Here is a 25,927-nt window from a genome sequence, read left to right as displayed (position 1 = left end):
GCAAAATGAAAATTTCCCCTCAATGATAAATGATAGTATATAAAAAAAAGATTAAAAACAAGATATAGAAAGAAATACTTTATTATTATAATGGAAAATGGATATTGCTAGTTACAATGCTTATTTCGCCCAAAATGTAACCCATGAACATGAGTATTTTACCCCAAACGGCCAAAATGATGAGTTTCAACTTCAGCTGTTGTAGGGTCGCGGCTTGGCATTGGGACCTCAGGCATAGAGGCAGTTAGATCCTTTGAATGGTTAAGGTAGTTGCATAAGTCCTTGTGAAATGCCTCCATAGCCGAGGCTGCTTCCTTGAGTTCAGGTAGGGTGAGCTCATCAAGGGATCGCTCCCACCATCCGAGCTCCCCGTTCTTGGGGTTACCCTCTCTCGTTGCTCGAGTTATCCGCTTTAGAGCCATCCCTCTGTCCTTCTCGGCATCCAACTGCTCGAGCAATTCGTTGTAGCCATCACTTTGTTGCTCCATTCTCATCCTACAGTGAGCATCAAATATGGCCTGGAGCCTGTTATCTGTAATTGGGGCCCCATTTTGTTTGAGGAATTTGTTCATTATGGATTCGATTGAGGGGTGACCAAACGAAAATGGCTTCCCAGACGGAGAGAAAATGACCACCCCAACTTCTGCACCACACATGGTCACGAGCTCGCTAGCCTTCTTGTATATCCCAGACCTTCGTTTGGAGAATGTTACCATTCGATCATCATCATTCTCAACCTTTTTCATCTCTATTTTTTGCCTCCCTCGAGTCAATTTTCTATTACTCGCCATGTTTCTTACTGAACAAAAATGAATGCATTGATGTTTATTTGTTGTTTCTCTCATGGTATATATAGAGTGTTACGAGGACAACTCCTAATAAATATGCATGGTATATGAATTTAACATATTTGGCATTGTTGAAATAAACACCTGTTATATGAACTTAACATGTTTGGCATGTTGACCATGTTCCTCCATGCCAAATATGAAAAGATAAAAAAATAATGAGTATGCCATTTTTCTATTTGGTTGGCATATATGTGTGTGTGTATAAATATATATATATATATATATAAGGTTTGACTAATTAATTAAGCAATTACCAAATACATAATTATGCCATGCAAGTATAGAAGTAGGTACCATATAAAAATGCGGATGATGCTACCACAATTACCTGGAAAAATAATCATCGTGTATTCTTTTTATAGTTCAGATTAGGTAAGATCTGAATCGTACAGATGTCCAAATTCTTTTTACTTCAAGATTCATCCTTCAATCTTTGATTTTTGATATTTTTTGCTACACATCTTCTGGACGATGCCCAATTGCGTCCATGTACAAGTTCGAATCTTGTTCAATATTAACAGAACCAAAATCTACCAATTCAATTAAATAAAATAACAATTTTTATAACTTAAAAAATAATAATAATAAGGCGCACAATCGTCGACAATATAAGCTTGGTTTTCAGCCGTTAAGATCCCTTTTTATTTTTAAATTGAATAATGTATATCCAGAACGACTCCACATTGGCTCATGTCATTCGCAGTTGCTTTCTAATCTTAAAGATTATACCAGAATCAATCTCTTATGACGTGTTTGGTTTTAAAGTTAAGTAGAGCTGAGTTTTGATTTTAATTAGATTGTAATGATCGTGTTGTTGAATTATGAAAAAAAGTAAGGAATATTTAAAAGAAAATGATGATTGTGTTGTTGAATTGTTGAAAAAGTAATGAATAGTTGAGAGAATTTAGTATTAAAAATTAAATTGAGTATAATGGAGTTGTATGTAGGTTTATGTATGGGGCCCACCTTTTTGAATTGGAAGAGTTGATTTTTATTGTGTAGTGAGTAGAGTTAAAGTTAAAGTTAAAATCTTAAAATCAAATTGTAAAATCAAACGGGGAATGTCCTAGAACTTGATTGGGAAATCCAATGAACAATCTTGAAAACCTCATACGACATTGATTATGGATTCCACAAAGCCCCTCAAAAGTACAAATTGCACCGAGAAGGAAATTGAGGTTGATTGTCGATTCCCATCTAACACATACCAGAAAATGGATTACAAAAATTGAAGAAAACAAGGATCAGAGGCAACCGTGGATTGAATCGTATATCGAATTTTTAGGGATTATTTTGCTCCTAATTGCCAGTGTTCTTGTTTTAATCTTGGGAAGGGAGGGGAATAAACGATATTGTCAATGATTGTGTATTTTATTATTGGGTAAATAACACCATATATCATGATTTTTGCAATATTTTCACCACAAATTACGATTTTTTTTTCACCGTACATTCATACAATTAGTTTTCCGTCCAAAAATGGAAAACTAAGCTAGCACCTTTTTTTGGACGTATAATGCACAGTTGGCCATGGATGCGTATGGGTCCCACTCCCTCATCCCTCCCATTTTCCTCTCTTTCTCACGCTCCTCTCTCATCTTTCTCGTCTCTCGCTTCTCTTTCTCTCTCTCCTCTCTCCATCCTCACCCTCATTCTCTCAATCTTAGCCACCATTACCACCGTCCCTTCCCTTTCATCACATGTTCCTTCCACTGCCTCTCTTGACCATTGCCATCACCATCATCCTCCTTCCATCTCCTTGACTCCACTCCATCACAGCCTCCTCCACCAACCCATCATCACCATCACCATCTCCACCCCCTCTCACTCTCGGCATCCCCACCATCACCTCCACTCTACCATCTCTTCTCCCTCCTCACTATCATCACCATCAGCTTCATCAACATCATCTTCATCTTTCTTCTGCCCCCAATCAGCTATCTCTCTCCCTCGGCCTTCCCTTATACAGCAACACCCACACACGCACCTTTCAACATCATCATTTTTAGCTCACCCTTCCACAACGGTGACCATCGCCTTCATCTCCTCCTCCATCTTCACCTTCCTCCTCTGCCCCTATTACCATCGCCACTTCATCTCCATCCCTCTTTTGCCTCCATCACATTCCTTTTCTTCCTCTTCTTCACGAAACCTCCTCTCCCATCCTTCTCCTCCCTTCCTTCTTCATTTTTCATCATCATCACCATCCTCAACCTCCTTCACTTCACCCTCTGTCCACAGCCACCATAACTACTAGTTTTATCCTCTTTTTCCCGTGTTGCTGCTAGTGTTGCTCTCCTCTACTCCCTGTCGTTGCTGCTAGTGTGGCTACCCTCTCCTCCATGTTCTGCTTTTGTCCCTAGCTCCTCGAGTTCAACTGCAGTTGTTGTCCTTCCTCCTCACGAAGTGGTGCTGGTTGCAGCTGTTGTTGGTGTCTCTTCGGAGGGAGCTCAAGAGGCAATAACAGCAGCTTAGGAAGAAACAACAGTCGCTAAGAGAAGAGGGGCGGCATCATAGAGACAGCAGGAGCAAAGCAAAGCAAAGCTGCTGGGGGAAGAGGAAGGAAGAGGCGGAGGTGAAGATGGTGGTGTTGCTCATGAGAAAAAATGAAGGAGAAGCTGGTGGTGATGTAGACGGCTATAAAGGAGATGTAAGAGGCTATGGAGGAGATATAGAAGGCTATGGAAGATATGTAGAATGCTATGGAGGAGAAAGGGAGGTGATGGAGGCAATGGTTGATGGAGAGGTTGAGGATGATGATAGGGAGGAGCCGGCTGAGGAAGGATATGGAAAGATGATGAAATGGATGGTGATGGAGGTCACGGTGGTGGAGATGATAAAGAAGGAGTGTAGTGTGGTGATGGTGTCGGAGATGGAGAAGGGAGTTGCGGGCAAAGGAGGAAGAAATGGAGGGGCTATGATGGTGGTTGCGGTGATGATGGTGAAGGAGGTGGTGATGGAGGAATGACATTGAGCAAATGGTGAATGTGCTGGTGCTGGTGGTTACGTTGATGATGGTGAGGGAAGTAGTGATGGAAGGATGAGCAGATGGTGATGGAGATGGATGGTGTGGTGAGGACTGGTGATGAAAGGAGTTGTGTGTGTTTATCTACACAGAGGAAGAGAAAGCAGCATAGGAGAAGGAGAGGTTGTCTGTCTTTGTCTCCTCTGTCCACATGGGTGTCTAGCTGTGCACCGTTTGCCTAAAAAGAGTGCCAGCTCAGCATTCCGTCAAGTTTGGATGGAATACTAACGGTATGACTTATGCTGAAATTTTTTTAAAAAAATTCATGATGTGTGGTGAAAATTATTGAATTTATAATATGTGGTGAAAATATTTCAAAAACCATGATGTATGGTGTTATTTACCATTTATTTTTTATTTTTCTTTTTTTAAGTTAATTTATTTGTTTGAACCGATAGATTTTAGTTCAGTTATATCGAATCGAATTCGACTCGTTCACGGATGCAACCGCATATCGTCGAGAAGATGTATAGCCGAAAATATCGAAAGTCAAAGATTGCTGGGTGAATCTTGAAGTAAAAAAAGAATTCGAACACAGCCCGGATCTTACCTAATCCTATTCAATGGTTGAAAAAAACAAGAGTTGTTGATTTTTGCAATCAACCGTCATAGAATCTCCCCTAAAAATATGTGAGAAAATAGATGTGAGAAAGTGACTTTAGCGCACTAGCATTGTTATCTATCGGAGACCAAAAGGTATTCAATTTAATACTCACTAAGGCCACGCACCTTTACATTTCTCTCTTCTATCTATTCCCTTTTGTACCTATGGACCTAGCTCAATTGAACTTAACATATATTTATCTATATTACTTATACTAGAGAATTTCCAAATATTGTAATTTTCAATTTCCAATCAAAGATGGTGCAGCGGAGTGTGACATATTTTCGTCTGGTAACTAAGTGGTTTCAGGTTTGATATACGTTGTGGACCATCTATGACCTTTTATTAGCTATCAAGATTTTTATTTTATTACATTAGACATATGGGCCTCCTTATGTAACTTAAAAAAAATCAATTTCCAAAAAAGCCCTTAATGAAGTATTTATAGTTAATAATAATCATCATAAAAGGGTTAAGATGGTAATTTTACTTGTAAAACTATCCATATTTTCTCTCCACCCTTCCTCTCTCTTTTAGTTATATATTTTCTCCCTAACCCCTCTCTCTTTTACCGCTTTTACTTCGCTTTAATAAATTTTATGTGCATAGCATGGGTAAGCTCTGATATATATCTAATGTTAAGAACTCGATTCTATTAAAAGCTTACAATTTTACATTTTCACTCTCCAACTTGCCATGGAAACTTAAACCTGGTATATTCGAGTAGAAGTGTGACAGACATGAAATTAGTAGAAATTCGAGTCTATTGAGTAAAACATTCAACTAATTTATTATCATTTTAATTGCAATCTAAGGAATTGATTGACTTTTTAGCTCATTGTTGCTTAGAAGTATGGCGAGCTAATTTATAAATTATAATATCTTGTAATCTCCTTTTTTTTATATACAAAACGGAGGTTAATTATAACAAGAAGAAAAAGTAAGTTTGGTTTTTATTGGGTAATACGCAAAGAATTAAAGGATATTAGCAGGAATATATGTTCATCCTTAATTTTAACTAAATATGGTTATTATACTTAAAATGTGTGTAAGATAATCTTTGAAACGCTACATTGATTGTTTAAAGAAATTTATGAATTCACGACTCGATGTTTCGGTTTCGTGAATCCTGCACAGTTCTCATTTAGAAACTTAATTTTGATGGCCCTTAATTGAAATTCCAAAGTTTGAAAAGAGAAATACATGTTTGCACATATAAATAATTGGCTAGTTGAATTTGGTATTGTTGATGTTTATGCTAATTATTTGTAATATGAAAGTTAATATTTCTCCACGATAATAAGCACTAACCCCGTTTGAATTGTTAGATTGATTTTAGAATCATGATTTTGATTTTAACTCAACACACTACACAACAAAAATACACGTTTCTCAAGTCAAATTTATAATACTATCTCATTTGTCTTTTTCCACAATCAAAATCAAAATCAAAATCATGATTCTAAAATCACACTAACAATTCAAACGCAACCTAAATGATTTTGAGGGAGTTCGAGAAGGACTGTGCGGTTGAGGGAAGATCCTTGTCCAAATATATCTCTATTCCCTGTACAGTGCAGCAGGCCTGGTATACCTCGCAGTCGGGCTCAGTGATCTTCAAAGTGGCTCGAAACTGGAATTCACAGCCACCACACTTCGGAGATGGAATAGAGATATATTTGGACATGTACCAACACGTGTCTCGAAGGTGAAACAATGCCTTTCTCAATTGGGCGCACAACCTAATATAGCAGAATAAATTGAGGCAGAAATTGAGCTCAAACAGCTGTACCATCGCCAAATAATTCTTTGGAAGCAGAAATCACGTGAGCAATGGCTACGAGAAGGAGACCGAAACACGAGATTCTTTCATGCCCGAACATTGATCAGGAGACAACGGAATAGATGCGATGTTGAAAATATCGATAGTAAAACTATAAAAAGTGAATCTTAATGTAACAAAATCTAAGACATGTGTACTGCTAGGATTTTATGCAAGGGATCTAACGGCTAAGAATAAAACTACCGTGACGGTTATTTTTACTAGCCAACCACTGTAGAATCTCCAATATAGAGATATTTACTCATAAGTTTAATTTGGGTTTCGTTTGGGATGAGGTGGCGATTATGTAAGTGCTTTTTTTGCTGATTTTTAGAAAGTGTTATCAAAATAAGGTATAGTGTAGTGGCACACGTTATCACATGTTGACCTAGAAGTCGTAGGTTTCATATTTAGTGGGACTACTCGTACCCTTTTATTAGTTATATAAAATTTTTTCCTTCATTGTACTAGGACTTGGGTCTCCTTTGTAACAAAAAAAAACAGTGTTATGTGAACTATTTCAAAACCATGGTTTAATTCATTTTAAAGGTTGAAAACGTGATTTTCTTCGGCAGATTAGTAAATGCATGTAAAAATTGCCTCAACTTATACTATATTTTAAGTATTAATTTTAATTTTATCAGTTTCAAATTATTACCTACTAAACACTTTTATATATTCTAAAATCACCACTTTTTTTCAACAATTATATTTTAGCACTTTTGAATCGACAACAACATCCCTAAACCAAGTCCAGGTCCTGATTCACTTGATTAATGGCACACTTGATTCTTCATAAAATGTAAAAGATAAACTAATCGAGCACTAGTTTAATGTTGCGTGCATCACGTGGTTACAAAGAATATAAAAAATAAATAAAAGGAAAGATAAGAGTTCGAGTCAAAGCATATTTGGGTGATTTTTTTTTTCCGGTTGCATTTTGCGTGATATTTTCGTATGGACAAATACAAGAATCGGGAGACATGGTATATCAATCAAACCTCACCTGCGGTAATGGGTAACATTAGAAAAGAAAAACCTTGAAGCTCAAAGTTTTGGAATGCCATTGAGTTGTATCACGAAAAATAAAAGGAAAAGGAAAAAAAAAATTACTTTGCCGTCCCCTAAATTATTGAAGCCGGGCACTTTTAATTTGTCCCCTAAACGATTATTGAGGCGGGGCACTTTTAGCTTGTACCCTAAATTATTGAGGTGGGGCCCTTTTAATTACAGTGAGGAAAAACGTACCGCATCATTAGAATTTTTATTCAGGTAGACCGAAAAAACACTTGCAATGATTAGAGAAAATTTTAAATTTTTCAATATATATATATATATATTGTATTATTGAATTGTGAAAAAAATAATGGATAGTTAAGAGAATTTAATATTAAAAATTGAATTGAATGATTAAAAAATTGAAGAAAAATGAAAAAGTAATAATTTTGTTGTTGATTTTTGTTGTTTAATGAGTAAAGTTAAAATTAGAGTTAAAATTTTAAAAACGTGATTTTAAAATCAAACGGATTAATTATGGCATGTTTGTTTTCAAGGTTAAAATTACAAATATTTTAACTTTAACTTTAACTCAATACACTATACAACATTTGTATTTTTCCACAATCAAAATCAAAGTTATTTTACTCTAAAACCAAACGCACCGTTAAAGTCATTTTCACTACGCGCTCTTGTCGTTGTAGGCACCACCCACTGTCACAATTCACCGGTGACCGCTGAGGCACCGGCAACCTTACATATATTACTTTAATCACATATGTTAGTTTATACAATAGTTTATATAACATATAGATCCACCTAAATGATAAAAATAGTTCGGCAAAAAAAAGTTAAAAATAATTATTTAAAAATATTATCAACGTTCAATTAACAATAAACATCTATAAGTCATAAAATAATTAAATAATGTTAATTATACTAGGTTTTATGTCTCCTTTATAATTGAAAAAAACTAAATAATATTATTATTGGGAAAAAATTAAATATCTCTAAACGTATTGCTTTAGCCTTCTTAATTTATTCCAATTTCGCTCTACTCTCTTTTTAATATGCTTAAACATTGAAATCAATTTGAGGATTATGTATCTTCTCAAATGTGCCATTCCATGAAATTCAAAGAAAAATTACAAATGTGATTATGAAACGTAGCTTAAATGATGACATCTTTTAGTTATTTTATTCCAGTATATTCTTAGGTCAATTTACATATTCCTATCTAAACATCATTTGATTTTTTGTCTTTTTTTGGTGATTAAGAATCATTTGATTTAATTGATTATAATATTATTATCGATCACAGTCATTTGTCATCCATTTATCGGTTGTAATATATATAGAAAGAGCAAAGCATTCCACATGGCAAATGCTCATGGCGGTTCGCTCTGTTTATATAATACTAGACGATTACTTGCTGTATGCGCAAAACTAAAAGTAATTCTAAATTGAAAATCCTAGCCATCTTAATAGTGACTGTAAATATTTATTTTTTCTTACAATGAATTTATCATATTGCCCTCGGTCAAATTGGTTATCACATAATGTAATATGGATATAAATGATATGGATTTATATGGAAGATGAAAATGAGACCGAGAGCATAATTTTGACTTTATATAATAGTATGTATACGTAGAAGTTCATAGGATTTTTGAAAGATGGGCCCCCTGCCATACTATCACTGAAGTAGGCTCGATGCTACAGTAACTATGTGTGAATCAATGTCACGAAATCTAGTTAAAAAAATTAACTACAAATGTTCGAGCAAAGACTAGTTACGTAAATACATTAGAAGGACATGAGCATAAGCCGCAAGTCAACAAGGGATGAAAGTAAAGTGAACATGGTATAGATTCGAAGTCGACTGATAACTTTCCGCCCCTCTCAACAATAATATTGGAAATTTAAGATTTTTAAAAATGTTTTATTAATTTATTCTGTTCGATTTCCGGAGTCATTAACATCTCTTGTTCTTTCACGAAAATCTAGTTAAAAAATTTAACTACAAATGTTTGCGCAAAGGCTAGTTACGTAAATAGATTATAAGAACATGAGCATAAGTCGCAAGTCAACAAGGGATGTAAGTTAAGTGAACATGGTATAGATTCGAAGTCGATATGATAACTTTCTGATATTCTCAACAATAATATTGGAAACGCGAGATTTAAATTACTGACAAAACTGTAAGTCACACCTAGGAAAAATTACCATAATTCATAACATTTTATCATCACGATAGAATTTCAAAGAAATAATAATAATAAGGGTAAATTACAAAAAAAACTCAAATTTTGTAAAATATCTCAATTTTGTCCTAAATTTTGTTTTGTAACAGAAAAAAATCATAAGTTTTCTAAAATGTCTCAAAAATGACTTCTGTTATAACTTCCGTCAATTTTTGCCTACGTGTGATCTACGTGGACTGTTAAAGGGACCCACCATCAGCAGCAAAAATTGACGGAAGTTATAACGGAGGTCATTTTTGAGATATTTTAGAAAACTTATGGTTTTTTTTGTTATAAAATAAAATTTAGGACAAAATTGTGACTTTTTACAAAATTTGGGTTTTTTTGGTAATTTGCCCTAATAATAATAATAACATTCATAAAAGGGTGAAAGTTAAAGGGTGATAGATTTATATTAATTTGTGAAATAGGCAACGATACTTCTCCTTTTAAAAATTAGTCACACACTACACATCCTTTTGATGAAGGGACACTAAGAGAATATTAACTTTGCCACGTGATTTACATGTCATAAAACAGCACAAACCGATATGTTACCTGATTTCTTTACTCTAACCAAATATGATTTGATTTGAGAAAAAATAATAAAAATCAGAGAAATAAAAGGTGATATGTGACTAATTTTGAAATAAGAAGTGACTATTTTATAAACTATAAGAGTTATCGTCAAAATTTATGATCTTAGTTTTTACTTTTTTTTTTTCCGGAATCCTATTAGTTTTTACTTAATTGGGCAGGTATTTTTTAGTTCATTTTCTTGGTCAAAAGGGACTCTCCATTTGAATGGGCGACAACCTGTAACCATCCCCCTCACACGCTCTGCACACAGACACAGTTGGCTCTCTTTGTTCGTTCGTTCGTTCGTTCGTTTTTAGAGATAGAGAGAGAGAGGAACCAAAGCTTTGGCGGCCATTTGCTAAGCTGTAAATACTAAATAACAGCCAATGGCACGTCCATGAAAGTCCTCTCTCTCTCTCTCTCTCTCTATCTCACAGACATTTCAGCGAACACCACAGCCTCCCATTTCCAAGACGACTTTGCTATTTTATTTCTGATTGGGGGAAATTAGCCATTTTTAATCCGACACGAATATCCTCCCCAGAACACAGAGAGATAGAGGGAGGGGAAGCAGAAAGACCAGCTGCAAGCACAGAGACGAGAGAAAGAGAGGGGCAATGGGGGTGAGAGAAGTGGAGGAGCAAGAGGAGGGAGTAATGGCGACGGACTTCTTCTGGTCTTACACGGAAGAGCCCCACGCCTCCCGTCGAAAGCAAATCCTCTCTCAGCACCCTCAGATCAAAGAACTCTTCGGCCCTGACCCTTGGGCCTTCGTCAAGGTCCCCTCGTTTCTCATCTCTGACATCCTCATCCATTTCGCATTGATGGTTTTGATTTTTTTTTTGTGTTGTTTTTCGACGTTTGATGCGTTTTTCGACGTTTGACGTGTTTCCCTCATCGGGGTTTTCGATCTTGAATGAATGTGACAGTCCGGTGCTTCTCTTTTGGGTAGTGCTGCTTCATTTCTACAGTTAGTAGCTTTCTTGGCTTCTTGAAGTTAGATCTGGGCAAATGTGCAATTGATTGGCCTCGAAGTCAATTCGATTGGCTCAGCTGTTAGGACTAGCATCCCCGAATCCGTGACAACACTTCCAGTTTCACGTCAATGCTGATTTCGCTCGTTTTTGCCCTTAGCTTTAAGTAAGTCATCATTTGGAAAGTGGGTCTCCGAGATCTGATTAAAGTGACTGCTAGCTTTTATTCTCGTGTCGTGTACAATGCCGGTCCAAGACATTGGAGGTCGAAAAATCGTGGGATTAAACTGCGAACACGTATCTTCATTAGTTTTGAGCAGATGTTGGGATGAAATTTACAGACCTTAACTCGACTGGCTTTTATCACTAATGGGATGGGATTCATGGAGGGCTGCTTCCCCGTCTATTTTGATTAGTCATTTGTTGGTGGGTCCACCAAAGTTGATCTCTGGCCATTGCTTGTTGGTTGTTACATCCTTACTTATGACTAGGATTGTTTAATTCTTCACAGTTCAAGCTGTGAGGACTTGTATCTTGAAGCTTGGATTTCGTAGATTCGAGATGTGAAGATTGAAAGCTTGAAAGTGAAAGAAATTTCCTGTTAAATTTTTCTTTCTAGCTTACTTCAATGATGATGATGGAAACTCAAAGAACCATCCGGATATAGTTTTTGGTTTTAGCCTTCAATTTATTGCCTCCTGAAGTACCTTCTTTTCTTTTTTCAATTTTTTTGATCTGCTTTTACCTCCATCTGATAACTTGTAAATCCTTGATTCTCTGTATCTTACTCATTGCAAATGATTGTTAGAGCTCTGTAATATTAGCTTCAGGTTGCAGAAGATTGCCAATCAAGTCTGATGGTGTTAAAAACCACACGTTCCCCCTGAAGGACTTTGTTTTTGAGCATCGGCTGATAATTTATTGCACAGGGCAAGCCAAAAGATTTCAATGTCGACTGCTAGGAAGATATATATTAGATATTCAATTATGCTTTTAATGCAAGAGCGGGAAGTCGTATACGAGATTGCGCCTAAAATGCATGTTGTTATGATGTTTGACTAGCTCATCAAACCGTGTGCGTAATGAACATAACATCACCATAGCATTGCTAGGCTTCCTTCAATTTTTCTTAAGGAATTCCGTTTCCTGTGTTGTGCTGTGCAGATCACCGTAGTGGTTCTTCTTCAGCTATATACAGCGACTTCCCTCCATGACTCGGGGTGGATGAAGATCCTAGCTGTCTCGTACTTCTTTGGCTCATTCCTCAACCACAACCTCTTTCTGGCGATCCACGAGTTGAGCCACAACCTCGCCTTCTCCACCCCTTCCCTGAACCGTTGGCTTGGGATATTCGCTAACCTCCCCATTGGTGTACCAATGTCCATCACTTTCCAGAAATACCACCTTGAGCACCACCGGTACCAGGGGGTCGACGGGATTGACATGGACGTCCCAAGCAACCTTGAGGCCCTCTTAGTCAGGAACACCCTAACGAAATCCATCTGGGTCCTGTTCCAGCTCTTCTTCTACGCACTCCGGCCACTCTTCCTGAAACCAAAGCCGCCTGGTTCCTGGGAATTCATAAACTTTGCAATTCAGATTGCCCTTGATGCGGCTATGGTTCACTTTTGGGGTTGGAAATCTTTCATGTATCTGATCCTCTCAACATTTGTGGGAGGCGGGATGCACCCGATGGCAGGCCATTTCATCTCAGAGCACTACGTTTTCAACCCAAAGGAGGAGCAGGAGACATACTCCTACTACGGGCCGCTCAACCTGATGACGTGGAGTGTCGGGTACCACAACGAGCACCATGACTTCCCCAGAATTCCTGGCAGCAAGCTTCACAAGGTGAAGGAAATTGCACCGGAATACTATAATGGACTATACTCATACCGATCATGGAGCCATGTGATCTACATGTACGTTATGGACCGCGCAGTAGGGCCATTCAGCAGAATGAAGAGGAAACTATCTACAAGTTCTAAGAAATCGGAATAGGCTATGTTGTTCTCTCTCGACCTCTGATCGCCATGTCCCTGGTTTCTTCACTTTGTTTGTGCTTGCTAGTGAAATACATTGTCCACAACCTCGGAGTGTGATCGACATTTGTTCATATGGTTCTTGAGGGATTAGTGCAATATTAGTCTTTAGAAGGAGAGGATTCTGTTTGTTGGTTGATTGGTTTAAATTTTAAGAATAAACAATCAAATCTGGTGTACTGTACCTTTTCATCCCGCTAAGGTTGTCTGCAAATACATCTTTTTGTACTCGCAATTAGTTGGTGCTGGTGATATTTCTCTACTCTCTCAAACATTGGAAATGTCAACTCCGGAATAGAAGTTGAAAAGGTCAAGAGTTGTCAGGTTCGTATCCTGATCCAAACATGGATTGCTACAGTTGAAACGAAGTTCCAGATCCATTCAACCCGTTGATAAAGAGAGAAATCAGTCCAATAGCTGAGAAAAACAGAGCAACCATAACATCTCCTTGGAGAGATCGGACAAATTGGAATGACCCAAACAAGAAGAACAGGACATCATCGCACATAACCAAATGTATTTACAAGCCTATGATAGTTCCTACTCGATTACAAGTACGTACTCACATCGAAGGTACAACTTTACATAAATGGCCACGAGGTATTACTCCTCTCGGTTTCTCAACTTCACCCTCCAGCTCCCACAATCAGAGGCTGGGCCCTTCTTTTATGAAGAGGGAAGAAACACTTTACCAATCTTAAGTTATTTATTTACTAAGATCACAAGGAAAAAGAAGTTCCAGTATCTCCATTACCTCAAGTGTGGGTCATAGCTTTCGCTTAAATTCTCAGGGATGATTACCGGGAGCTTGCCAATGTACATGAAGAGCCTATTTAAATTCTCCCGAGTCACGGTTACGATGTCGATTACGTCCCTACTATCTGTGAGAACCCAGAGGTCTCCTGAGTCCACTCTCTTCAGACTGTCACGACAAAATGGGCACGACTGCGATCTCGTCCTCCTGCAACCCAAATTGTTTTGTGCATGATTATTATCTTGAAGTACGAGATTGATTATTTGAATGACCTCACTACGGGAAGGGGTGAACAAGACATAAAGTAAGAAAAGAGCTGCCACATGAAAAATCTTCACCGAGGAAATTGGTTCCCCAGATGCTGTATTACTCTGAAATGAATAGCAGACATCTGGAACAGTTAAATCTCCAGAACGCACTTGCTTTTGCCCAACGAATAACAAATTAACTTAATTTGAAATCCTGATAAAGAATAGGAGAGAACGAAACAAATGAAGAATTTAATACCATTCATGGTAACATTTAGTGCACATGGCGTGGTTGCAGTTGGGCAATACGATCTTGCTGTTTGTATCCATGCAAATTCCGCAGTCATCTTCTTTCTCGAATTCTATATCATAGTACTGCCTCTGCTCTGCCTCTTCCCTCCTCTTGTATCTCTCGAAGCACACTGCTCTCTGCCTCTTATCTTCAGCATCTGTCACTCCCTTTTGTAGTTGAAGCAAGGAAGGATAAATAACCGCTGCCGGAAATAGGATTTGCACCGCCAACAAGAAGACACGTTCAACAAGACTGAACAAAGATCTCGGGTTTCAATCTCAGAACTGGTTAAATGAAGTTACCATAGAACTCTTTGATGCTAGCTTTCCTCTCATGCGTTGTCATAGTGGTCGTTCCGTCCACATAGACCTGGAAAATGTTTCATGTCAAAGGACTCGCAGGCCCAAGCATACACATGTAATCAAACCACACATATTCGATTAACCAGTCATTCTAAAAGCACAAGCCGGTAAATCTTTTAAACAAAACGTAGGATATCTCCAGCACCTTGTAGATTAGTATTCTTAACAACCCTAGTGCACCAGCAAGATGGCAATCTGCCCACTGGACTAGGAAAAGGAAGAAATGGGCCACCGGGCTGTAAGACATCCTCATTTGGAGACACGCGCCATCGTATTCCCTCGGAAAGTCAGATGCCCTGCAGATGCAGACCTCGTGATATTCCAAACTCAGTTCCACTCAGTTAACATCATGGAAACAGTATAGCAAGTAGTGTTAATGCCGAGTAAAAGGATTTCGACCCGAGCTAAGCCTCTTTCCACATGGGCAATTAACAAAACCCAGATAAAAGCCTCCTTTTTCACGATTGTTCCGTCGGTTTTCATCTTCGAAGAAATAGGCAAAACAAGGTAAGAATGAGCTGAGCTCCCATTGGAGATGGCATTTCCTCTGATGATATCGCAGGCAAGAAAACGATAGAATTACGGGCTGATTAATGACATTCATCACATCCACCAAAACCCACTCAAACGGATTACAGGGACAGGGTGCAAAATCGCGACAGAATCTTAAGTTGTCGGCCAGTAACATCTAAACACGACAGAGACCCAGAGCTCAATTTGGCAAGAAACCATGGAGGAAAGGGAGCTGAGGCCTCTTACAGGGTATTGGCGTGCTGGATATCAGCTTCGAGGACTTTGAGGGAGTCCTTGAAGGACCTGCGCATGGACAGACCGAGGCACATTTTTCTTGGAAACCCCCACTTCAATCGACAGGCCCCGGATTGCAGAGGATCATCAAGATCAGGTGATCCCTGAGGCTAGCGTAAGAAACCCAGAAAGATCCTGTCTTTCGAATTTGACGAGGATAGGGTAGGGGTTCTGTCTGTCAACGGGTGACGTGAGGGATGGGTTCTTCGTGGTGCTTCTACTCTGTTCTTCTCTTCTGCTGCTCCGTGGTTGTGAATAGTGAAGAGGAGACCAAGAGAGAGAGGCAGGCAGATGCTAACTACTCAGCAGAGGGACACATCAACCGGACAAGGCAGTTATAGTGGACACGTAATTGGATTAGAAGGGGAAGAAGATGGAAGCTGTCGTGGAGCGACCAAGATATAATAAATATAATAATAATAATAATATAATAATAGTAATATATGCTAATAATTAATAATAATGAATGATGATGATGGCAATGTCTTTCCTTTTTTTCCGGTTACAAAATAGACTTACGATCTAATATAAAAATACCAAACGTTTAATAGAAGGATGAAAGTCTCATTAACGATGTTAGTTATATTTCTTTGATTTTTACGAATCATAAATTCATAAAATTTGTTATTTATGATTAATTTTATTTTCAAATAACCTTAGTATCATTAAATTAGTGGCTTACAATAAATACTTTCACTTTTAAAATTACATAAATAATCAATTTTTGTTTCTTTTAGAGTACTATCTATTATGTTATATAAATTATCCAGATCTTTGAAATATAAACTTACTTTAATGTCATCTAGTTAATTTTCTTATTGATAATTTGAATGACATTAATTGAAATTTATTATATTTATGAGATTGTGCATTGTCATTTATATAACTCAATTTTTAGCTAATTATATATATCTACATATAATATTCTACCTAGAATCGATTGTCACTTATTAATAATTTTCAAAATTATATTAGTTTGAAAGAGTTTCCTCTTATATACATTAAATAGTATATTTTACTGTATACATGGTATGGACATACGTATATTATAATTAATCTATAAGTTTGTAATTATTTAAGTAATTTAAAATTATATATCATATCTCGGACTTTTATTATTTCGAATATAGTGGTTAAAGTAATGAAATATGAACTTTTTTTTAATTTTTCTCAAATTTGATGATGACATTAGAAAGTTTTTAAAAATTATTTATAGGTAAAGTAAATTGACGATTTTAATCTTAATAAATATAATCCTATTAATTATTTTTGGTAGTGAATTTTACTTTTATATATATATATATATATATATATAGATATATAGATAGATATAGATGTAGAAGATACTATTTGGCATTCAACTTTTCTTCGCCTTGCGCTGGATTTAGCATTATCTTAAACATATAAGAGAAGAAGTTCAAATTGGATTTCTTCGCTTAGTATGTCATTCTTAAACAATTGACAATAAAGTTTTAGAAAAGACCGGATTTAGTGCAGTGGACTCACATAATATTATACACGATTGCAAGTTATTCTTCTAATATATCTAATTAAGGCCGTCTAATTTTCGATCAGGTGATACAATTTTAGACACTTGGGTTATGGACACCTACGATATCACACGCTATAAATGCACATTTTAGATGTCATGACTGTCAGATCTATGCCAAAATTATGGATGGTCCTTACAACTAGGTTGGATCCTATTTTTTATCTGACATAAAGCGGTTTAGGTCGAAGATCGATGTCGCTCTATCATCATGGTGGACTGTTAGTAGCCACCATTTTGGATATATCTAAATCATTTTAAAATATTTTTATTTGATTATAATAGATCAACATTTCATCTTCCTTTTTTTCGATTATAATGGAGATTCATGAGTTTAATATAATAAAATATAAATTTTAATATCTAATAAAAAGACATAAATAGTTTCATTGTGAAAATTGAACTATTCTTTTATTATAAGAAAAGAACGTGCGTCGCTGCACCTTTGTTCAACCGATTAAGGATGGACACTAAAATGTTACTATTAGTCTCTAATTAAGGCTTGGTCCAGCCGTTCCGGCAGGACTAATGGATCACTTTTAAAGTAATAATCTTGGAGGCCGTCGACACGACGATTGTCAGACACGATTTGACAAAACTACCCCTACGTCGGTATCAAAATTTCCAAATGGACCTGACAGTTGAATGGTGCTGAAAAAGGCCGAGCTGAGCTGATGAGTGAAGCTCTACCATGTGACGGAGGAGGTTGAGCTCACTCGGGCGGCTCTCTACATCGAAATTCTCCGATGAAATCCCTGATCTTCACCAACTCCGCTCAGATTAACCATCTGAGTCGCCAATCCTCTGTCTTCCGCTTCGCACTTCCTCGGGATGATCGACTACTCCTGCACATTTCCCGCAGAAAATGGCCCCGGAACACCGGAGCTCGCTGTGCTGCCGAACCGGCCAGCTACGGCGGCTGGGATGACCTGAGGCTCGTCGAAGGCCCGGTCCACTCCGGCGAGTCTGCTCAGTTGCGGCGCTTTCTGGTTTCTGCGGGATTAGATGATAAGAGGTACGTCCTCGTGTTCGTCTTGGGGCTTGTATCAGCTCTGGCGATTACCAGAGTTAGGGTTTCGTCAGTGGTTATATTTCCTGCTTCAGTTTTGATCTTTGCGGTTGGTTTCTCATTCGGATTAGTCCGCGGCGGGATTGCCGGTGAGGTGAATGGCAGCAAGAAACTGCCAAAAGAGGATGCCGTTAGGTTTAGTAGTGAGAAGTTGAAGTTTCTAGTGGATTTTTTTGATGGATTGGATGCTCGAGTTGATTGGATAAAGAATGATGTTCAGAAAGCTATTGATTGTAATAGAGTCTCCTTAGGTGATTTGCGGAATTACCTTAAAGAAATTGAGCTGGTTAGTTCATCGGCCTCAAAGGCTAGAGGTGCTCTCAGTGCCTCTGTCGGTAGCTTTGTTGGTGTGTTGACTGAGGATATGAAATCGAGTAAGAAAAGGAGAGAGCTTGGTAAGGTTGTGTTCAATTTCGTTGGGGGCTTATTTGGAGAGAGTCCGGCCGGTTCGAATGCTAACAAAAGTAACGATAATGATAAACAAGAGAATGCTGAAGATATCGTGAAGGATCATTCCCGTGGAAATGTTCCGTTCCCTGCAAGCGAAGAAAGCAATTTGGATGATGGGCCAACTTCCAATCATGACAGAGGCTCAGAGAGAGGATTTTGGACTAACTTGAATCATGGCAAGGTGGGCTTGGATGATAGAGAAGGGTTCAGTCATCGAGACAGCAGATTCCAGTTTGTCAATAATGAGCGTGTGTATATGAAGGCAAGTAGCAATTATGAAACACGAACGTGGAGGTCCCAGGATAACCTGCTTGATTTTACTGATAATGTTCATATGAAAAATATGGAAACCGAAGCATCCATTGTGAAAGGGCAGTGGGGCAAAGAATCAAGTGAAACTTACACATCTTGGAACAGCAGGGACAGGAATTATAGCAAAGCTCATCAATCTCAGCTTCGGGGTAGAAATGTAAACCCCAAAGAGGACTCCATCTTTGTCAATGACCATTCGGAACTGGAGGGAGATATCAGAACCTCACCCTCTTCCAGAATGTCAGAAGATGTGGTTTTTGATAGGTATCTGACCGAAGCAAATAATCTTTTAAAACGAGCACGGGACTTGGCGAGGACAAGAAGTGAAGAAGATCATGCCCAGGCCATTCTTTACAAGACTGCAGAAATACTGACAAGAGCTACAGCAATGAAGCCCATGAGTTTGTTGGCAGTGGGGCAGCTGGGTAACACGTGTCTTCTTCATGGTGAATTGAAGTTGAGGATGAGTCGTGATCTGAGGACTATACTCTCGAGCAATGAACCTTTGTCTTTCGATAGACATGGTGGAAGTTTGAGCAGCTTTGACTATGATGCAACCAGAAAAGATAAAATTGCATCTGCTCTCATTGGAGTCTGTGAAGAGTGCGAGGACCTTCTCATGGAAGCAGGAAGAAAGTACAGACTTGCATTGTCCATCGATGGGGATGATGTAAGAGCACTTTATAATTGGGGTCTCGCTCTCTCCTTCCGTGCTGAATTGATAGCAGACATAGGACCGGTAATTATTAACTTGTGTAGCCTATTTGAGCTTTCGACTGTGTAGTCTCAATTTTATCTATAGCATTCCACAATTTATCTATATATATTTATGGATATAGCATTCCACAAAATTTAATGGACCTAACAGATAATTTTCTTCTGATTATCAGTTCTAATTTGCAATTGCTTGTATTCCTCAGGAAGCTGCTTATGATGCTGACAAAGTGTTCCTGGCTGCAATCGACAAATTCAATGCAATGATGTCCAAAGGCAATGCTCATGCACCAGATGGTACATTCACATCTATTATCTAGACCATGAATCAGTTAGTACATATTACAAGTAAATGTCGTTACTCTTTCTAGATATACTTTATGTTACTTTGAGAGAGTAAAATAAGCGTAGAGAAGACAATGTTCAGGATAAAAATCTGTACTGCATAAATGACTCATTTTTCGAAATCTGAAGAAAACTTATCATGTCAATTGAAGATCTATAGATCGTTTATGGGATAAATTCATCACTTTTGAGATAAAAGTAATGAACTGGTGCAAAAACTCGTTACAAATTAGTGCGGTTAATTTAACTGGAAAATTTCAAAAGGAGTTATCTTATCATGTCTTGTGACACTCTGCATCTGATCATGGCTCATAGCAATTGCAGCTCTGTTTAGATGGGGTGTTGTATTGCAACAAAGATCACGCTTACGTCCACGGAACAGCAAAGAAAAGGTGAAGTTGCTCGAGCAGGCGAAGAGGCTATATGAAGACGCACTACATATGGAATCTGACAATCCCCGAGTAAGAGAAGCATTATCGTCGTGTATATCCGAGCTTAGCTATAGGAACCTCTAGTCGCATTTCCTGATGCTGATTGCCATGAAATGGCATTCTCTTTTTTAAGTTTTTCTGGTCCATATTTGGTCTCAGATTGGTGATCTGCAAAATGTATGTGAGGAATCCTTGCGTCCTTGTATTGTTTTTTGTGCATGATAACGATGGAATAATGCGGAAATTAACGGCAACTAGATCTTTCAAAATGTTGGCTTTTTGGAAATTAACCGCTATTAGTGGAAAAGGAAAAACACTTTTTTAACATTTTCACTTAGTGTGATTGATTGAGACCGGTAGCCTTCATAATAAATAAACTGGCCCTAACAACCGTTATCAACGTCTAGAACGGGACCGGAATCGTGTTGCTCGGCGATAGCATTTATGCAAGCCCCGTGATAGAAGCATTTGATGCAAAAGTCTTGTAGTACATCTATATAGTTACTCTTTAATAAAATAAGGCATTACTTTTATAAGAAACTTTCATTTTGAATTTTTCAGTAGAATTTTTTTTTGGTAGAATTTTTAGTTTGAATTTAACAAAATAAGAAATACCATGTTATTATCTTACAAAATAGCAAGAGTTTTGTTATTTTTTGGAATATTCTAAAACTTCATTTTAAGAATGCTTCCTACTCTAACTGCACATATAGTTTTGGATAAGAGTGTTGATAGGATTAGCAGGCTCCTAAAGTTCATTTTTAAGGAGATTTAAAAAATAATAAGACTCTTATTATTTTGTAAGAAACTATTTGATACATTGTCTTATTATTTTGAATATAACACTTTAATGAGTCTTATTATATTCATTTTAATAAATTTCTTGTAAAATAATAAAAAACTTGCTATTTAGTAAGAAATAGCACAACCAAGCATCCCCAAACTGTCATGTAATGCTTCCTGATTAGCCTTCGAATATCCCACCTTTTAAGAAGCCTCATTGTAGAAGTTAAAACTTAAATCCTTAGAGTAAATAATTTTTTCTAACTTTTATTTTTTCATAATTTGACTCTTGAATTTTAACTTAGTTTTTTATATCCTAATTTTAGTATTTATTACTAAATGTATTTTGATATTCTACTAATGTCATCTTAATTTGTCCCCAATTAAATATTAAAAATAAATTTATTGGTAATGAATTCATGAAAAAACAGACTAAACCAGAGGCATGTCGTATAGTTTTAATTCAAAAATTTGAACAAATTTGAATTTTGACTTGTTAAAGAATCAAGGTTATATTTATGTGAACGCAACACTTGCATGCACTTCCTCCATCTGGGCACCTCCACACTATATTTAAGCTTTCATTATGCTACTAGGGGGAAATTCCCACGCGTTGCCGCAGGTAAAATTTTATCCGGTAAATAATTTTGTGATTACAATTTATATAATACTCAATATAAAACATAATTTCAACATATAGTAATTGTCTTAATTGTTAAAAGAATTTTAGATCTCTTAAATGCTATTTTGATTAGTATATATTATGCGATGTAGAAGCTAATATCTCTTTATACTTTGTCTAGATTTTATTTTTAAGTTATAAAGCTATGTTCCGATTTAATATGACAAGGATGTATTCTCCCCTATACCTATGAAGATGAGGGAAAATACTTCAAGAATCAACTAAGAATATAGAAAAAGTAGAAAAATAATGATTAAAAGAAGTCTAGATAAATATTAAACTATGTCAGATTAATACTGTCGAGCACCTTGTCGTATTGTAATATGGCCCTTGAACTTGTCAGGTGTTCGTGAGAGTTGTGGGTCATAACCGGTAGAAACACGAACATTCTTCGTTATTCAAAGAAAAAAGAATGTGTTGAATTATAATTGTTCCGTGAACCAATAATTTGTTCGTGAGAGTTGTTGGAAATAGTTGGTTAAAAGGCGGATACCTTTCCTTATTTTAAAAAATATATACATACATATATATATATATAGTCAATTGATACTTGGACATCCTTCGTTATTAAAAAAAGAAAGAAGCATATGATGGAATTATAATTGTCTTCTGAACTTGTAAGATGTTCATGCTAGTTATGAAAAACATTGGTTGGAAATCGAATACCTTTCATTATTAAAAAATTTTAAAAACATATATAAAAATATGAAATGGAAAATATTATAAAATACATATTAGATATAATAATTTTAAAACATAAAACAATGGCTTAAAAGGAAAAAAAAAAACTTATCCCTCACTTTCTTTTTTTTGATTTGTGATAAATAGTATATAAAAAAATTTTAAAAATGAAAGAGTGACACATGGCATAAATGTACAAGAGTTTTAGTTGCATGTTATGATGTTATGATTTTATACTCGATTCTCATTTTTTTAATATTTTAGCTAAAATGTCTCTATTTTTTTAAATTCGATATCATTTTACCATTATAATATTATTATGGTATAATTCACAAGGGGAATAATGAATATATTTATGTAGGTTTCATTACAAATAATAAGATAATAAGCAGTATTATCAGAACCGGATCAGATGGTGAACCGGAAGGGGTATAGGTTCATGGGTTTGTGGGTCCAACCGGGAGTTCGATGGGTCTGACCGCATGTTTAATTTAAATAAAATAAATATTTATATTATTAAGAAATTATGATAATTAAAATAGAAGTAAGATGATTTCAAAGGAATATAAGGTAGAATAAGAAAATATCTATATTTAATATTTCTTACTCCAAAAAAAATATTGAATTTTAATAACTACTTAAAAGTAGATTTAAAAGAACAAGAAAGTAGTGGTGATTTGGTTGATAGCATGCTAGTATGGAAAATCAAGAGGTCATGAGTTCAAATCCTTACATAACCTAACAATTTTTACACTAAATAGGAAACCCATAAAATCTATAAAATCGACTAGCTCAATGGAATTTTGCTCAAAACCGGCCGGGTCAATGGGTCTGACGGTTCAACTCTGCCACTTGGGTTTTTAGGCAAATCGGACCGAACATGGTGTCGATTTTTTATCCGACCGGTCAAACTGGTCGGTCCGATCCGGTCATGATAACAATGATAATAAGAAATAAAAATTAATTTGTGAAAGTAAACATGCCATATATTTCCTAAAACGACAAATATGGGAAATGAGAAGATCTAAAATGCAATCACTTTAAAAGTAGTTGTCTCATGTATACAAGTAAATTAATTGTAATAAAGTAGTTTAGTTTAAAGTCAATGACGAGGTAAATTATTTGAAGTTTTAGTAAACTATTTACATTTGAAGCAAATTACACGGATTTTGAAGAGTTTTTACTTACATATTATTTTGTAAATTATAAGAATTTTGAGGGAACTTTAGTTAAACTTTTAGTCATGTACTTGAATGCATCATATGTATTTCAAGTAGTTTTTACTTACACATTATTTAGTAAAATTATACCTTTTTGCAGTATCACATCTTTATAAAGCAGCAGTTCTTAGGACACTTGCACTGGACCCTCGTCAAAGCAGTATTATCTCTTCGCGGGGCCCTCTCAATAGCGGCTTGAAAGTGTTAGTCGTCCTATCTTTCGTAGTTCAGACAACAAGTGTTTCCACACTGCAAACCTATTCGAAAGCAGCCACATATCCTAAGAAAGCAGCACAAAGAGCATGCATAAAGAGTTCCGTTAAGTGCAGGCTTCTCGAAGTAAAGAAACTTGCAGAAAATCGATTAATATGAAACTGCAAAGGGAGTTACAAGAACATCAAATCTCCTGTCAATATCTAGTATATGCACAATCTCATTAATTGAATTTACTAAAATATATTATGTCCAGGTTGATCATATAATGCCCGTGTCAATATATATATGATATAATCTCGCATCCGTCATTCATAATAATGATATCAATTGTCTCGCCATCATTCAAAGGGATGTCATGTTGATTCCATCTTGACAATATAAAAAAAAGAATTAGAGATGGTGTGAAAATCGTATCGAACCACGAAGTTTTTCAAAGAACTCCAAACAAACCACTTAACACATTCAATCTCTTCAACAGAGATACGCTTCCCAATCCATTCGTTAATATGACAGCTACAATTGAAATACATTCTAATTCTAACATAATCCATTTGCTAATATGGTGACTACCATTGAAATCCTATCTAATTCTAATAGCAGGAGCCATCCAATCGAATAATCGAAACTCCATCTATTGGAGCACTAAACGCAAAACAGACAAGGCGATTCAACCGAACACCCACATGACATCGAACCGCACGAGCTATACGCTACCAACCTTAGTCTTCTCGGTAGCCATAGTGCTGGCAACCGCAGTTGCTCGTGCACCGCACCCTAGCCTTCATGTAGGTGCACATCAAGACGTAGCACCTGTATTTCCCGCATCTACATTGTGGCCTCTGAAAGGCTGGTGCATCCCGGTTGAGGACCCTCTCTCTTGTAGTTTCAAACTCCGCATCGACCAAGCTGCCGCAGTGGGCTCCACACTACAACGCACTACAAGCCCCGATAGCCGCATAAGCTGCAAAACGAGATAGGAATAATTTATAGAATGACTTCAAAACCAATATATGTCAAGGATCGGAGACGAGTCAAGAAGACTTGTAAAACGAGATGGTAAAACAATACTTGCTTTTGCTCCCGACGCGAAAGCAATCGTTCCCGCGCATGCGCGAACGTGAAGGCTAGTATGCTTTATGTGAAATAATTAAATCATCTTCAAGTTTTCTTAGCAGTTAAAATATTCAATTTTATTGAATTTTAAATAAAAATAGGATAAATTACATAGAAATTTTTTTTCCGGTTACGTATCTTTTAGATTTTTCTTGAAAGTTGAAATTTTAAAATAACCGTAACAGTTACGAGTTACAACATATGATTAGCATTCGCTGTTTTCTATTCTTCATCAGGTAAAGCTGGAATTCCTTTTCAGTTACATGGGTAAAGCAAGAATTAGTGAGAAAGCAAATCGACGAAAATAGGACGCATTATTCCCTCCAAATAAGAAATTTTCATTCTATTTCGACACTGTCATATAAAACTATATTCAGTTGCCCAATACATCGATGCAAGTCCGAGATATCCAGAATTTTAAGGTAAGCAGGGTAGATAGATTCCGAGGAAACAAAATCTCAGCCAGTCAGTTACCAAAATTGAAGGGATCCGACTTTCCTTCAAAATTCAAATTCCTCTGATGACGTCAATAAATCCGTGGACCATATTTTTCGAGCCAAAAAAATATTTTCTATATATTTATTTCCTTCGCGAATGTTAGGCTTTGTTTATTTTTTGAATCATAATCCAACTCCATCCACCTCATCTATATTTTTCTCAAAATTCAACAATATAATAATAATTATTTTATCTTTTTTTATTTAATAATACTTTCTTACTCAAACTTTTTCCTAATTATTTTTAAATTTTTATTTAATAATAC

The 25,927-nt window shown here is 36.5% G+C and overlaps 4 protein-coding genes across 7 annotated transcripts; 2 read left to right on the top strand and 2 right to left on the bottom strand.

The window, feature by feature from the left end:
• Window positions 1–158: 158 nt before the first annotated feature.
• LOC116204311 (agamous-like MADS-box protein AGL61) lies at window positions 159–791 on the bottom strand. Its single transcript, XM_031536401.1, has one exon. The coding sequence runs from the start codon at window positions 789–791 to the stop codon at window positions 159–161; it is 633 nt and encodes a 210-aa protein (XP_031392261.1).
• Window positions 792–10,414: 9,623 nt separating this feature from the next.
• LOC116203938 (sphingolipid delta(4)-desaturase DES1-like) lies at window positions 10,415–13,371 on the top strand. The gene is made up of 2 exons (XM_031535922.1): window positions 10,415–10,899; window positions 12,259–13,371. The coding sequence occupies exons 1-2, from the start codon at window positions 10,738–10,740 to the stop codon at window positions 13,093–13,095; spliced, it is 999 nt and encodes a 332-aa protein (XP_031391782.1). The 5' UTR covers window positions 10,415–10,737; the 3' UTR covers window positions 13,096–13,371.
• A 160-nt stretch (window positions 13,372–13,531) lies between these two features.
• LOC116203940 (E3 ubiquitin-protein ligase AIRP2-like) lies at window positions 13,532–15,921 on the bottom strand. The gene is made up of 5 exons (XM_031535923.1): window positions 15,552–15,921; window positions 14,938–15,088; window positions 14,733–14,799; window positions 14,398–14,632; window positions 13,532–14,097 (listed from the first exon to the last, which is right to left on the bottom strand). Exons 1-5 carry the CDS (start codon window positions 15,632–15,634, stop codon window positions 13,887–13,889), a joined length of 747 nt encoding a protein of 248 aa, XP_031391783.1. The 5' UTR covers window positions 15,635–15,921; the 3' UTR covers window positions 13,532–13,886.
• A 1,873-nt stretch (window positions 15,922–17,794) lies between these two features.
• On the top strand, window positions 17,795–20,738 carry LOC116205003. Of its 4 annotated transcripts, none has more exons than XM_031537410.1 (3): window positions 17,795–19,649; window positions 19,900–19,990; window positions 20,354–20,738. In XM_031537410.1, the coding sequence occupies exons 1-3, from the start codon at window positions 17,895–17,897 to the stop codon at window positions 20,551–20,553; spliced, it is 2,046 nt and encodes a 681-aa protein (XP_031393270.1). In that variant the 5' UTR covers window positions 17,795–17,894; the 3' UTR covers window positions 20,554–20,738. The 4 variants fall into 4 exon arrangements, with proteins under 4 accessions (XP_031393270.1, XP_031393271.1, XP_031393269.1 ...); XM_031537411.1 differs by having other exon boundaries at window positions 17,796–19,649; window positions 20,363–20,738; XM_031537409.1 differs by having other exon boundaries at window positions 17,798–19,718; window positions 20,363–20,738.
• Window positions 20,739–25,927: the final 5,189 nt, after the last annotated feature.

Source organism: Punica granatum, chromosome 4 (genome assembly GCF_007655135.1).
Source record: "Punica granatum isolate Tunisia-2019 chromosome 4, ASM765513v2, whole genome shotgun sequence".
NCBI lineage: Eukaryota > Viridiplantae > Streptophyta > Magnoliopsida > Myrtales > Lythraceae > Punica > Punica granatum.
Note: the sequence above shows the minus strand (reverse complement) of the source record. Positions and strands in the feature narration are given on the sequence as shown.

What these genes read in the sequence shown, in the direction of transcription:
- LOC116203938 (XM_031535922.1), top strand. Translation starts at nt 10,738, where the DNA reads ATGGGGGTGAGAGAAGTGGAGGAGCAAGAGGAGGGAGTAATGGCGACG. An exon ending in ACCCTTGGGCCTTCGTCAAG is followed by an intron (nt 10,900 to 12,258) that starts GTCCCCTCGTTT and finishes TGTGCTGTGCAG; the next exon opens with ATCACCGTAGTGGTTCTTCT.
- LOC116205003 (XM_031537408.1), top strand. Translation starts at nt 17,895, where the DNA reads ATGAAATCCCTGATCTTCACCAACTCCGCTCAGATTAACCATCTGAGT. An exon ending in TGATAGCAGACATAGGACCG is followed by an intron (nt 19,719 to 19,899) that starts GTAATTATTAAC and finishes TGTATTCCTCAG; the next exon opens with GAAGCTGCTTATGATGCTGA. An exon ending in CAATGCTCATGCACCAGATG is followed by an intron (nt 19,991 to 20,353) that starts GTACATTCACAT and finishes CATGGCTCATAG; the next exon opens with CAATTGCAGCTCTGTTTAGA.
- LOC116204311 (XM_031536401.1), bottom strand. Translation starts at nt 791, where the DNA reads ATGGCGAGTAATAGAAAATTGACTCGAGGGAGGCAAAAAATAGAGATG.
- LOC116203940 (XM_031535923.1), bottom strand. Translation starts at nt 15,634, where the DNA reads ATGTGCCTCGGTCTGTCCATGCGCAGGTCCTTCAAGGACTCCCTCAAA. An exon ending in TAAGAATACTAATCTACAAG is followed by an intron (nt 14,800 to 14,937) that starts GTGCTGGAGATA and finishes AACATTTTCCAG; the next exon opens with GTCTATGTGGACGGAACGAC. An exon ending in ACTAAATGTTACCATGAATG is followed by an intron (nt 14,098 to 14,397) that starts GTATTAAATTCT and finishes TTTGGGTTGCAG; the next exon opens with GAGGACGAGATCGCAGTCGT.